The sequence below is a fragment of the Hypanus sabinus genome, chromosome 15 (genome assembly GCF_030144855.1).
Source record: "Hypanus sabinus isolate sHypSab1 chromosome 15, sHypSab1.hap1, whole genome shotgun sequence".
In the NCBI taxonomy this organism is placed as follows: Eukaryota; Metazoa; Chordata; class Chondrichthyes; order Myliobatiformes; family Dasyatidae; genus Hypanus; species Hypanus sabinus.
The window spans coordinates 60,973,665-60,987,831 of NC_082720.1; the positions used below are offsets into that span (position 1 = coordinate 60,973,665).

The 14,167-nt window shown below is 41.7% G+C and overlaps 1 protein-coding gene across 4 annotated transcripts in view; it reads right to left on the reverse strand.

Annotated features, from left to right (window-relative positions):
- LOC132405560 (protocadherin-1-like) overlaps positions 1-14,167 on the reverse strand; it is a 490,197-nt gene that overhangs the window by 41,421 nt on the left and 434,609 nt on the right. The window contains exon 4 of one of the 4 annotated variants that reach the window (XM_059990461.1): positions 4,541-4,591. The exons of the other annotated variants lie outside the window; for them this stretch is intronic. Within the exon in view, the coding sequence (XP_059846444.1) occupies positions 4,551-4,591 (41 nt within the window). The 3' untranslated portion in view covers positions 4,541-4,550. Of the gene's footprint in view, positions 1-4,540; positions 4,592-14,167 lie in introns of those variants that run through there. 4 annotated transcript variants of the gene reach the window in all.

Below are 14,167 nucleotides of genomic sequence, written 5' to 3' on the forward strand. Positions count from 1 at the left end.
AACTTTTCTGTTTGGTTGAACGCAAAATCATATTGACCTGAAATGTATCTCACCACTGCGTCACATAACATAGAAACATAGAAAATAGGTGCAGGAGTAGGCCATTCGGCCCTTTGAACCTGCACTTCCATTCAGTATGATCATGGCTGATCATCCAACTCAAAACCCTGTACCTGCTTTCTCTCCATACCCCCTGATCCCTTTAGCCACAAGGGCCATATCTAACTTCCTCTTAAATATAGCCAATGAACTGGCCTCAGCTGTTTCCTGTGGCAGAGAATTCCACAGATTCACCGCTCTCTGTGTGAAGAAGTTTTTCCTCATCTGTTAGCAGATTACGCTATCAAGCCAAGTTTGTATACGAGCCCGGTGAGAGCGTTACATGGAGCGGAGGGAAAGTCTGTAAATCTGGTGGGAGCAAAGGATGTTGGGAATGGTGAGGCTGGAGCACTGCAGGAGGGGTGGGGGACTGGTGGCAGAGAAGGAATGCCAGTGACGGGGCTGGCGTGGGTGCAGACACACCCAGACCTGATACACCAGGCAAGGTAATTTGATTCAAAACAATTGGTTTACTGATCATTACAGAATGTCTCTCTGGTGCTTCCTGCTCCCTCTCCTCTCCCTTCTCCTTTTCCTAACAATAATTTGCCTCTGCTTGCCTCCTTCCTACTCTCAGTCCAGAACAGAGACCCATCACAGAATCAGGTTTATCATCACTCACATATGCCATGAAATTTGTTGTGTCAGCAGTACAGTGCAATACGTACATAAAATTACTACAGTACTGTGCAGGAGTCTTAGGCATCCTACCTATTTTATATATATATATATATATATATATATATATATATACAGAGGCATGTAGAAGTTTGGGCACCCCGGTCAAAATTTCCGTTACTGTGAATAGCTAAGTGAGTAAAAGATGAACTGATTTCCAAAAGGCATAAAGTTAATGATGACACATTTCTTTAATATTTTAAGCAAGAAATCTTTTTTATGTCCATCTTTTACAGTTCCAAAATAACAAAAAAGGGAAAGGGCCTGAAGCAAAAATTTGGGCGCCCTGAATGATCAGTACTTAGTAACAGCCCCTTTGGCAAGTATCACAGCTTGTAAATGCATTTTGTAGCCAGCTAAGAGTCTTTCAATTCTTGTTTGGGGAATTTTTACCCATTCTTCCTTGAAAAAGACTTCTAGTTCTGTGAGATTCTTGGGCCATCTTGGATGCACTGCTCTTTTGAAGTCTATCCACAGATTCTCAATGATGTTTCATTCAGGGGACTGTGAGGGCCATGGCAAAACCTTCAGCTTGCGCCCCTTGAAGTAGTCCATTGTGGATTTTGAGGTGTGTTTAGGTTCATTATCCTGTTGTAGAAGCCAGCTTCGGCTTTTTTACAGACGGTGTGATGTTTGCTTCCAGAATTTGCTGGTACTTAATTGAATTCATTCTTCCCTCTACCAGTAAATGTTCCCCATGCAACACAAGCCCAAAGCATGATCGATCCACCCCCATGCTTAACAGTTGCTGAGGGGTTGTTTTCATGAAATTCTGCACCCTTTTTTCTCTAAACATACTTTTGCTCATTGCTGCCAAACAGTTATATTTTAACTTCATCAGTCCACAGGACTTGTTTCCAAAATGCATCAGGCTTGTTTAGATGTTCCTTTGAACCTTTTGAGTAGAACTTTTTGGCCGCTGAAGTTTTACCATGGCCCTCACAGTCCCCTGACCTAAACACCATCGAGAATCTGTGGATAGACTTCAAAAGAGCAGTGCATACAAGACGGCCCAAGAATCTCACAGAACTAGAAGCCTTTTGCAAGGAAGAATGGGCGAAAATCCACCAAACAAGAATTGAAAGACTCTTAGCTGGCTACAAAAAGCATTTACAAGCTCAAAGGGGGTGTTACTAAGTAATGCCATGCAGGGTGCCCAAACTTTTGCTTCGGGCCACTTTCCTTTTTTATTATTTTGAAACTGTAAAAGATGGAAATAAAGAAGTTTTCTTGCTTAAAATATTAAAGAAATGTGTCATCTTTAACTTTATGCCTTTTACTATTCATAGTAACAGAAATTTTGACGTGTGTGTGTATGCCCAACACCTTTGCACAGTCCTGTATATGTATATGTCACCATATACATACCTGAGATTTATTTTCTTGCAGCCATTCACAGTAGAACAAAGAAGTACAATACAATCAATGAAAAACTACATTTGAAGTCTGACATACAATAGTGTAGCAAATTGGCAACACAGGTAGATTAGTGAAGAAGGCATCCAGTTTATTTACCCTCATCAGCTGTGGCACTGAGCGCAGTTGTTGGGACATCATGTTACAGTTGTTTAACTTGATGGTTCAGCTACAGTTGGAGAACAACGTGCAGCTCTGGACACCATACTGCAGTTCTGATGTCACTAAGTTTGAGAGTGTGCTGCAAAGTTTCATGGGAATGCTGCCTAGACTGGAGGGCTTGAGTGAAAAGGAGTGATGGATTGACTGAGATTGTTTCTCTTGGAGTGCAAGATGCTCAGTGGTAACCTTACTGAGGTTTATAAAATTATCAGGGGCATAGATAGGATAAAGTCTCTTTTCCCAGTGTAGTATGAAACTGAAAGACATGGGTTTCAGGGAAGAGTTGAAAGGATGTAATGTTGGGTGAGTCTACAGAATGAGCTAGCAGAGGAGGTGGTAGAGGCAGGGATCGAGGTCAAGGGGTGAGCCGCGGACAGTCAAGAAACCAACATTCACAATGACCATTAACAAGGGGTATGGGCCCTTGGACATCACTCAGCTTTCTGGTTGGCTGGGACCCTGTGGAGACTAGTGACAGCCAGCCAATCAGAACAACGAGATGGAACAATATATACATGAGCACTTAGCAGAAACGGCACTCAATTGCGCACTGATGATGTTACCATGACAGGTGACCTTGCGGCCTAAACTCCAGGCTTCTCAGACAACCCTACAAACAAAACAGGCAGGGACAATTACAACATTTATTTGGGAATCCCTGGTTTAAAAGATATTTGAAGAAGGATAGGGAGATTTCAGAGAGATACAAGTCAAATGCAGGCAAAAGGATTCAGCTCAGATAGGTACTTTGATTGCGATGGATGAGTTGGGATGAAGAGCTTGTTTCCATGATGAATCACATCATGAATCAATTGGACTTCGATAGAATTGTTATTGTCTCATGTACCAAGATACAGTGAACAGCTTGTCTTTGAATACCCTTCATACAAATAAGATTATTACACAGTTTATTGAGGTTTCATCATCAATATTATGTGCCGAGTTGCATTGACATGGGTGATCATGGTCTTTCGATGACCAATTGTTCTTGGTAAATTGTTTCTGTAGAAGTGGTTTGCCATTGCCTTCTTCTGGACAGTGTCTTAACAAGACGGGTGACCCCAGCCATTATCTATACTCTTCAGAGATTGTCAGCCTGGTGTCAGTGGTCACATAACCAGAACCTATGATATGCACCAGCTGCCCATATGACCATCCACCACCTACTCCTATGGTTTCACGTAACCCTGATCTGTGCTACACTTTTCCTAAGGGTGACTTCAGGCTAGCGGAGGGAAGGAGCACCTTACACCTCCTTTGGTAGAGATGTCTCTCCACCCCGCCACCATTGAGGTAGGACAATAACAGAATAAAGTGCAACAGCTACAGAGAAGGAACAGAACGGGTTAACAATAAACTGCCAGATCACAACGAGGCAGACTGTGAGGTCAAGAGTCTAACTTTTCCTTCTAGGGGATTATTTAATATAAAGGTGAGGTAGAAGCTGTTCTTGAGCTTGGTGGTATATGCTTTGAGGCTGTTATATTTTTCTACACAAAGATAGAATGTCTGGGATGGAAGCGGTCTTCAATTATCCTGGCTGCCTTCCTGATGAATGAAAGATATATACAGAGTCCGTGGAGGAGCTGGAATGCTGTGAAATTCTATAAAATTCCCTGGATATTGAAGGCATGGCAGAAATGCAACGGTTCTTGCTCAGTAATTTTTCTCAGCCTAGGGATAGTGCCGCCTAATGTAGCACCGGATCGACATTGGGGAAGGCGGTAATAAATTGTGACATGAGAAACTGGCCCATGGGGTTATTTTTATTGTATAGTTATCTATAGTGAAATGAAACAGGGAACAGTCCGTTGTTGCAGAGCTCCAATTGGCCTCTTGACCACCTGGAGCTGTGGTTGGAAAGGGAATACATCTATCAATGTTCTTGGTGTTAACTGCTTTGTACCTGGGAGCCACAAACAGGCATTAAATGAATTAGAAGGATCAGAGTGCTTCAGTACAGGGGGAAAAATAGGCTTTATTCTCCAGAGGTTGAGAAGGGATGTCAAAAATTATGGAACACTGTAATGGATTGTTAGGATGGGCAATGATAAGTCTTGTACCTCGGGCTTGAGAGGCCAGAATTGACGTGTGCATTCTCAGGGTAAAGCACTGGTCACTAAAGACTGTCTACACTTCTCACTCCCTCAGTACACCAGCCAGCATAATTAAAAATCCTACTCACCCCAAATGTTCTATATTCCATCCTCTCCCATCAGGCAGAAGAAACAATAGTCTGAAAGCACATAGCACTAGGTTCAAGGACAGCTTCTATCCCACTCTGTAAGATTATTGAACGTTCAAAGATTCCAAGTACATTTATTATCAAAGTATCTATGCAGTACCCAACCTTGAGATTAGTCTTCCCTGCAGACAGCCACAAAACAAGGAAACACAATGGACTCCATTCAAAGAAAACATCAAATGCCCAATGTGCAAAATAAAAGGACAAATCATTCAGGTGGCAAAAAATGAGCTATTAACACACAAAATATTAAACATCAAATGGCTGAGACCGTGAAACAGTTTAGGAATGTTCAGCTTAGTTCCATTCAGTTCAATTTGGTGCTGTGCTGTTCGTCGATGGCAGGCCACTGAGCTGGTCCTCCACAATCAAAATCGTGCAAATCAGGAGTAACTGAAAACCAGGAACACGGACTATAAAAATCGCAGTCCTCGACAGACGAGTCCAATCCAAAACCGTGCCTCTTGACCTCATAACCTACCCGTGGTGGCACTTCACTTTATCACCTGCCTGCCCTGACTTTCTCTGTGGGCATTCTGTTACTGCCTTTGTTTGGACTCCCTCACTGCAGCATTGTAAAGAAAAGGATGCCCTGGCAAACAAAGGTTTTCACTGCCTCAGTAAATGCAACAATTTATCCATTCACCAGAAGAAATAAAGGCAAGTTTGATTTTATTTAGAGAAATAGTGCGGAACAGGCTGTTCTGGCCCAACACACCAGTGTCCCACCTATTTAACTGTACCCTAACCATCGGACAATTTACAGTGACCAATCAACCAACAAACCTGTACATCTGTGGACCGTAGGAGGAAACCAGATCACACAGCCATGCAAAGAACGTACAGACTCCTTAGAGATGGTGACAGACGGAACTCCAACTCCTTCAGCTGTAATAGCATTGCGCTCATCCCTGCGCTACTGTGACCCCAAAAGTGAACGGGTAGTGTAAAGGATGCGGACGGTAGAGGGAGATGAAAGACAGAGAGTAATGTAACAGAATGAGTATTGAGGTGGCCATATCCTTTTTTCAACCGGATGATGTTGGACAGTGTTAATTTCACCGCGTTCAGCCACTCTCTTACTGGTGGCAGTGCAGAGTTTATTCATGTGTGATCATCTGTGTTGATCGGAGCATAAAGCCACATCAACAATAATGAGTAACAGACTCTGCTGGAGAAACTAAGTGGGTTGAACAGTGGGGGCAAGGTGTTATCAATGTTTACGGTTGAAGTAGCTGTTGAGTGGACGGAAATGGCCAATACCCAGGGGCAGTAATTGTATTTTTTATTTCTATTTAGAGATACAGCATGGAATAGTCCCTTTCATCCCTTCGAACTGCAACACCAAGAAATCCCCAATTTAATTCTAACCTAATCACAGGACAATTTTAAATGACCGATTAACCTACACGGAACGTCTTTGGGCTGAGGGAGGAAACTGCTGCTCCTGGAGGAGAGCAACGCATTGCATGGGAAGGATGTGCGGAGTTTGCTGGGATTGAACTCCCGTGCCCTGAAGTGTAATAGCGTCACGTTAACTGCTACACCACTGTGTCACTCATAATCTAATCTTAAAATGACTGGAGGAAAGTATAGGGGGGATGTCAAAGGTACCATAGGGCTTAATACAGATAGAGGTAGATGCATGGAATGTGTTGGAAAGGGTGGTGGTAGTGGCAGAAACATTAAGCACAATGGGTGATAGAAAAATTGAGAGCAATGTGGAAGGGAAGGGTTAGATCAAATGTTCCACTGACCCCTCAGTTAATGGTAGGGGTTCCATGGCATCAAAAAGATTGGGAATTCTAAGGTTAGACTGATCAATGTAGGGACAATATCATGGTCCAAAGGACTTGTAATTCTATGTTCTAAGGTCTCTGAAACCCTGAATCAGGATCTAAATCATTGACAAATCCTCCCGCTGCACAGGTTCGGCTCAAGATGCTGAGTCCTTCCAGCTAATTGTTTTTTTTTTCGCTCCAGACTCCAACATCTGCAGTCTCCTGTGCCTCTGTAAACAGAAATGACATAGCCTAGCCCAAACATCGAAAACAGTCACTTAAGCTGAATTTTAAGTTGCCGATTTTTGGACAAGTTTCAGAAACCACAGTATTTGCAGTGCAGTCATGCAGTGATCTGATCCCCTGAAGCATTAACATGGAGATAAGCTTATAGACTCTCATCATATCAGACAGAGCAATTCTTATCAGTATGAAGGTCTGCTCAATAACATCCTATCCATTTCACCTCTCCTCATCTCCTGCGCAAGCTGTGTGGGTTTACCGGGTGTCAGCAAAAAGGGGAGTCAGAGTTGACTTTCCATGAAGGATAATGGAGACCCTTCATCTGGACTCCAAAAAAATATGGCTGAGAAGAAGAGACAGGATCTCTTCTCTTGAGAAAAGATGGCAGGTGAAGGTTCTGATAAAGGTTTGAAATTATGAGGGGTCTTAGATAAAGTGGAGACAGAGAGTGTCAACTTGTGGGTGGGAGCCTAACATGGATGTCATTAATATAAGAAAGTCATTAAGAAATCCAGTGGGAAATTCAGAAGAAACTTCTTTCAGATTCAGCTTAATTTATTTAAAACATACACATCAAAACGTACACTGAAATGCAACACAACCTAAGGATGTGCCGACAACAACGTTGCCACACATTCTGGCATCAACATAGCATTCCACAATGTTCAGCAGAACAACACAAAACAACAATGACAACACAACAACAGAAAAACAAGCCTCTTTTATTCCTCCTACTCAGACTGTCCTCCAGCCTCAGCACAGGCTTCCGTGACTATGGCCTCCAGACTGGCAGACAAGGAGCATCTGACCTCCCCAGTGCATTTCTTTGATCAAAGAGAGATGAGAAAGTGGAAATCTCAAAACGAAATGAAGATACTAGAAATCTGAATTGAGAAAAGGAATTACTAGAGACACTTAGCTGGTCAGCCAAGAACAATTATGGTCACGGAAAGACCATGATCGTTCATGTCACACGAAACAGCACAAATGAACGAATGAACCAGGAGTGTGTGGTACATGAACAGCCTGAAGCTTTGTTCAGGATCCCTACCACCCATCCCACCATTCTTTGACCCACTATCATCAGGAAGGAGGTACAGGGGCATCAGGACTAGGGCTCCTAGATGGGTTAGCAGCCTCTCCCCTCAGGCTGTGAGACTAATGAACAACCTGCCAACACCGAGCTCTTGTCATTAGGACAGTGAGCTGACTGCTAACCTGTGTTGCTCACTACATGCAATTTTAATTATATTTTATTAACTTATTTGTGGTCAAGTATGTGCTGTGTGTGACATATGTTTTGGGGTGCACCGTGGTCTGGAGGAACATTGTTTCATTTGGTTGCATACGTGTACACTTAGAAGACAATAAACTTCAACTTGAGCAATGACCAGTCCCTACAGAAACAGAAAGAAAGAACAAGCTTGGAGCATAGAAGGTTGAGGGGGGACTTGATAGAGGTATTTAAAATGATGGGGGGGGGGGATAGATAGAGTTGACGTGGAAAGGCTTTTTCCATTGAGAGTAGGGGAGATTCAAACAAGAGGACATGAGTTGAGAGTTAAGGGGCAAAAGTTTAGGGGTAACACGAGGGGGAATTTCTTTACTCAGAGAGTGGTAGCTGTGTGGAACGAGCTTCCAGTAGAAGTGGTAGAGGCAGGTTCGATATTGTCATTTAAAGTAAAATTGGATAGGTATATGGACAGGAAAGGAATGGAGGGTTATAGGCTGAGTGTAGGTTGGTGGGACTAGGTGAGAGTAAGCGGTCAGTACGGACTAGAAGGGCCGAGATGACCTGTTTCCATGCTGTAATTGTTATATGATTATATGGTTATAAGTTATTTAAAATTGGGGAAATGTGATACTGAGTACAATAGACCTCAAGATGTACAGATGGAAAAAGTGAGCTATATATTGAGTAGAGGGTGTGAGCTCGATTGGAGGACATGAACATGAAATTGTGGTTAGACAAATTTTGGCTGATTTCTCTGGAGCATCAGAGGCCTGATAGAAGTTTATAAAAATATGAGAATTATAGATAGATAGTCTCAGAACAGAGGGACTTCTATTTAGAACAGAGATGAGGAGGAATTTCTCTAGCCAGTGGGTAGTGAATCTGTGGAATTCACTGCCACAAACAGCTGGGAGGCCAAGTCATTTGGTATATTTAAAGCAGAGGTTGCTGGTTCCGTGATTAGTCAAGCTATCAAAGGCTATGGGAGAAGGCAGGAGAATAGGGTTGAAAGAGATAAGAAATCAGCCATGATGGAATGGCAGAGCAGACTCGATGGGCCAAATGGACTAATTCTGTTCCTGTGTCTTATGATCTATGGTCTGAATCTTTCCCCCCCAAAATATCAAATAACAGAGGGACCTAAATTTGAGGTAAGAGAAGGGACATGTGCAGAACCAAGCTTTTTTAACACAAAGAGTGGTCAGTGCCTCGCGGTGGAAGGAGGTAGAATTGCAGTGTTGAAGAAGTTTCTCGATGACCACATAAATACACAGGGCATGGAGGTATTTGAATCATGTACAGTCCCAAGGGATTGAATTTAATTCAGCATCATGATCAGCACAGGATTCACGGGTTGAAGGGCTGGTTTCTGTGCTGTGTTAAACAGTGAGCAGGTCAGGTACTTTCATTATAAAAGTGGAAAACAGGGTTAATCTCTGTATCAAACAAGATGCTGAGGTAACTCAGGAGTCAGGTAGTATTTGTCTTTGAGAAGATAGACTTAATTCCTCCACAGAGGCTGCCTGACCCACTGAGTTCCTGCTGTATCTTGTTTGTTTCTGCTGATTCTAGCATCTGCAGTCTCTTGTGTCTCCATCAAGTAGTCCTTTTACAGGTGGCGTGGAGCCAAAGGATTGAAAAGAATACTTCTTCACAATGAATGTCTTTGATTCCGTGATATGAAATGCTTTTATGCTCACTGAGGGCTACGTGTGGCAAAGCATAGATACTGCAGCCATTCTTTCACCACTGAACACACATTTCAGAATCAGGTTTAATTACACTGGTATATGTCATGACATTTGTCGCAATATATAATAATTTTTTTAAAAAACTACATATTACAATATGTATAAGAAAAATTAAATTAAGTAAGTTGTGTAAAAAGAGCAAAAAACCCAAAAATTGTGAGGTAGCTTATTTGGATTGATTGATGGTGGAGTGAAAACTGTTCGTAAAACATGTGTTTGTGTCTTCAAGCTCCTGTACTTCCTCCTTAATGGTGGCAATGAGAAGATGGCATGTTCTTGATGAGGGTTGTCCTCAATGATGGAATTTTATCATTTTTATTATCATTTGCGTGATCTCTGGATAGATAGATAAATACTTTATTGATCCCACAGGATATAGCAGTGTCACAGTAGCATTACACGTGCACAGATATACAAGTATTAGAAGAGAAGTAAGAAAGAATAAAAAATAAGTTACTTCAAACGGTCTAGCGTGAGGGAGTCATCACTTCCTTGGCTATAGGTTGACTCATTACAGAGCCTAATAGCTGAGGCTAAGATTGACCTCGTATAGTGCTCTTTGGAGCAGTGCTTCTCTTAGTCAATTACTAAAAGTGCACCTCTGCTCAGCCAAGGTGGCATGCAGAGGATGAGAAACATTGTCTAGAATTACCAGTATTTTCCATAGCATCCTTTGTTCCTGCGGTCTGCCATTCAGGTAGCCCATTATTTCGGATACAAGGGAAGTGTCAACCTGTATTGAATGGAGCTTTTCTCCTAGAAACGAAAGCTGTATAGTATTGAAGGCAGTTGAGAAATCAAAAAACTTGATCTTCATAGTGCTGTCTGGTTTACCCAAATGGATGCTCAGATTGCTATTTTTTTGCTGATCATGATCTATTGGAAATGGAATTGATTTATTATTGTCATATGTACTAAAGCACAGTGAAAAGTCTATCTTGCATACTGTTCATACAAATCAAACATTAACACTGTGCAGTGTGATCGTACAAGGTAAAACAATAACAGAATGCAGAGTAAAGTACAGAAACTATGGGCCGAATAGCCTAATTTTGCACCTGTGCCCTTTGGTCTGTGGGATAGAAGTTGTCTTTGAGCCTGGTGGCATGTGCTTTCAGATTTATGGAAGAGAGAAGACGGTATGTCTGGGCTGGATAAGGACTTTGATTATGCTGGCTACTTTACCAAGAAGCAGACACAAAATTGTATAGATAGCTATTGGAAATCATACCTACTGAACTGGCAAATTGACCAAACCTCCAGTAATGCTGCCTTATATCCATCTCATCGGTCACTAAGAAGAAATGTACATCACGTAGAGTGGTATTGAAATGAACTCTTGCCAGTTGAATGGCATTATATTTCAGCTCCTGCTCAGTCATTCTTTTTAACATCACAACTATTTCCTCCTCTCCTCTCCACAGATCCCTGAAGGTCAGACAGGTAGATAAGATGGTTGAGAAAATGTATTGGATGTTTTCCATGATTGGCCTTAAGAGTTGAATTCAAAAGCAGGGAGGTCATGCAAGAACTACATAAAACACTGGTCAGGACACGGTTGGTGTACTATACACAGTTCTTGTCAGCATATTTCAGCAAGGATATGTCAGCCCTAGAGAGTGCAAGATGGTCAAGAGCGATATCCCACTAATACCAGCCTTCCAGACTAACATCTACACAGATAATCAACTACCCATGAATGACAATTCTACATTAATACTATTAATTTATTACTCTATATTTTCATCAACTTTTCACTCAGCACTCACTCACTTGCATAACTTAAATCAGCAAGTTATCAGATCCACTTTCCCGACTTTGGGATGTGGGCAGGATCTGGTGGAGTACCGGAGGGAGACCCATTCAGTGGTAGAGAGTATCTACAAGCAGCACACAACTTCAGCAGCGAACCAGGGTCTCTGGCGTTGCGAAACAGTGGCTATGAAGACCCTGATGTGATGAAGGAGGTGAGCAGCGAAGATCTGCCAAATGTCCCCACCAATGTTTATTTCTCAACCAATACTCACAAAAAATTTATGAGAATATCACTTTCTTCTTGTGAGAGTTCTTTGCCAGTTGGCTGACACATTCCTTACACTGCAAGTATGATGACACTTTTAGAAATACTTTATTGGCTCCACTGTGTTTTGGAACGTAGTGAGAACTGCCTCAGTAATGAATAGTCTCTCATTTGCTGAGATGGTCAATGATGAGGTCAGCTTATTCAACACACAACAGGCATCAGACTGCGTGCTCTCTTTGTGAAGAACAAAAGAGTCGTAGAACAGCACATAGCACAGTTACAGGCCCTTTGTCCTATCTCGTCCCTGCCAAAATATTATGCTGCCTAATCCTATTGCCCTGCACCCGAATCATAGTCTTCATAACACTTCTATCCACGTACTTATCAAAATTTCTCTTAAATGTTGAAATCAAACCCACATCCATCACTTGCACTGGCAGCTCTGTCCTACTCTCACCACCCTCTGAGTGAAGGCACCGCTCTCCTTATGTTCCCCTTAAACATTTCACATTTCATCTTTAACCTATGGCTCCTAGTTCTAGTCTCACCTAACCTCAGAGGAAAAAGCCTACGTGCATTTACCCGATCTATACCCCTCATAATTTTGTATCAAGTGACCCCTCGTTCTCCTATGTTCCAAAGAATGAAGTCCTAACCTAGTCAACCTATAACTCAGGTCTCAAGTCCCAGTAACATCCTTGTAACATTGCTCCACTCACTTTAATTTTATAACCATAACCATATAACAATTACAGCATGGAAACAGGCCATCTCGGCCCTTCTAGTCCATGCTGAACACTTAATCTCACCTAGTCCCACCTACCTGCACTCAGCCCATAATCCTCTATTCCTTTCCTGTTCATATACCCATCCAATTTTTTTTTTAATAACAAAATTGAACCTGCAAATTATTGATGTATTTCCTGTAGGTAGGTGACCTCAGCTGCACACCATGCTCCAAATTAGAGCTCAGTATTTACTTATATAACTTCAACATACCATCCCAACTGTTGACCTCAATATATCTATACCATTTCATCATGGCTGACTAACCATCATAAATTTTGCCTCCGATCTCCTTTTAACCAGATCTTGATACACCAGTTTTCCAAACAAATGAGAGATCACAGCAACCTTGTTGCTGGTGAGTGAAAGACCAACCAGCAGCATGGTAGCATTTGTTTAGTGCAATCACTTTACAGCAGCAGCGACCACTAATCAGGCTTAATTCCCATTACTGCCTGTAGGGAGTTTGTACATTCTCCCTGTGACTGCTCCAGTTTCCTCTGGGTGCTCTGGTTTCCTCCCACATTTCAAAGATGTACAGGTTAGTGAGTTGTGAGCCTGTTATGTTTCTGCCCCCAGCAAAATCTGCATCGTCGCTGATACAAAATGGTGCGTGGACAGTGTATTTTAATGATTAAATGTACATGTGACAAGTAAAGAAAATCTTTTATCTTTGAGCACCCTATGCCACAAGGCCAATTATAAATTCCCCACATTTAGACTACAAACATTTTGCTTGGCTTGACTGAGAAATGACGGCAGAATATTTCTTGAATGATTAATGCAGTGTATCTCCACTAGTTCACCTGCTATTTGGAAACTAACATGAATGCTCTATGTCCTGGTGCATCAGCAGCAACAGCCTACCTATCATCAAGGGCATATTGTATGTACAGAAAGGAGCTGGAAAAGGGTCAGTAACACCGTGATAGCTCCCACCCACCTTGCTCATGGTCTATTTGTCCCACTTCCATTAGGGAAGAGGCTATGCAACATCAACACCAGGACAACCAGACTCAAAAACAGTTACATTCCCCAAGCAGTAAGGCTGACCAACACCTCCACCCACTAACCCACCCCTCCATCACTACTTTATCATTTCCTGTCAGAGTCACCTTATGTGCAGATACTCCTGTTCCTAGTATTACCTTATGTAGGTACAACCAGTCTGTGTATATAAGCTTGTCTTATATATTTATATTTATTGTTTTTATTGTGTTCTTTAGGTTTATTGTGTTTTTATGCAGCATCAGGTTTAGAGTGACAAATGATTTTGTTCTCCTTTATATCCCCATCACCCAGAACATGCCCTCTTCTCATTGCTACCATCAGGCAGGAGGCACAGGATCCTGAAAACACACACTCAATATTTCAGGAACAACTTCTTTCCCTCTGCCATCAGGTTTCTGAACAAACAATGAACCCATAAACACTACCTTACTATTCTTCTTCTCTTGTTTTTGTTCTCTTTTTGCACTACAAATCTTATTTAATTTTTATAAGTATATATTTATTATTGTAATATAATTTTTAAAAATTATTATGTATTGCATTGTACTGCTGTCACAAAACAAATTTTATGACATGTCAGTGATATTAAATCTAATTCTGATTCTACTTGCATACTGAAGAATAACAATAAACAATCCTGAATCTAATTAATCTTTGTTACATGGAGGGCAGTTCTCAGCTCCAGGTCGATGTGTTTTATACCAGTACTCATGGGAAACATTGACAAGGGAAGTTTTA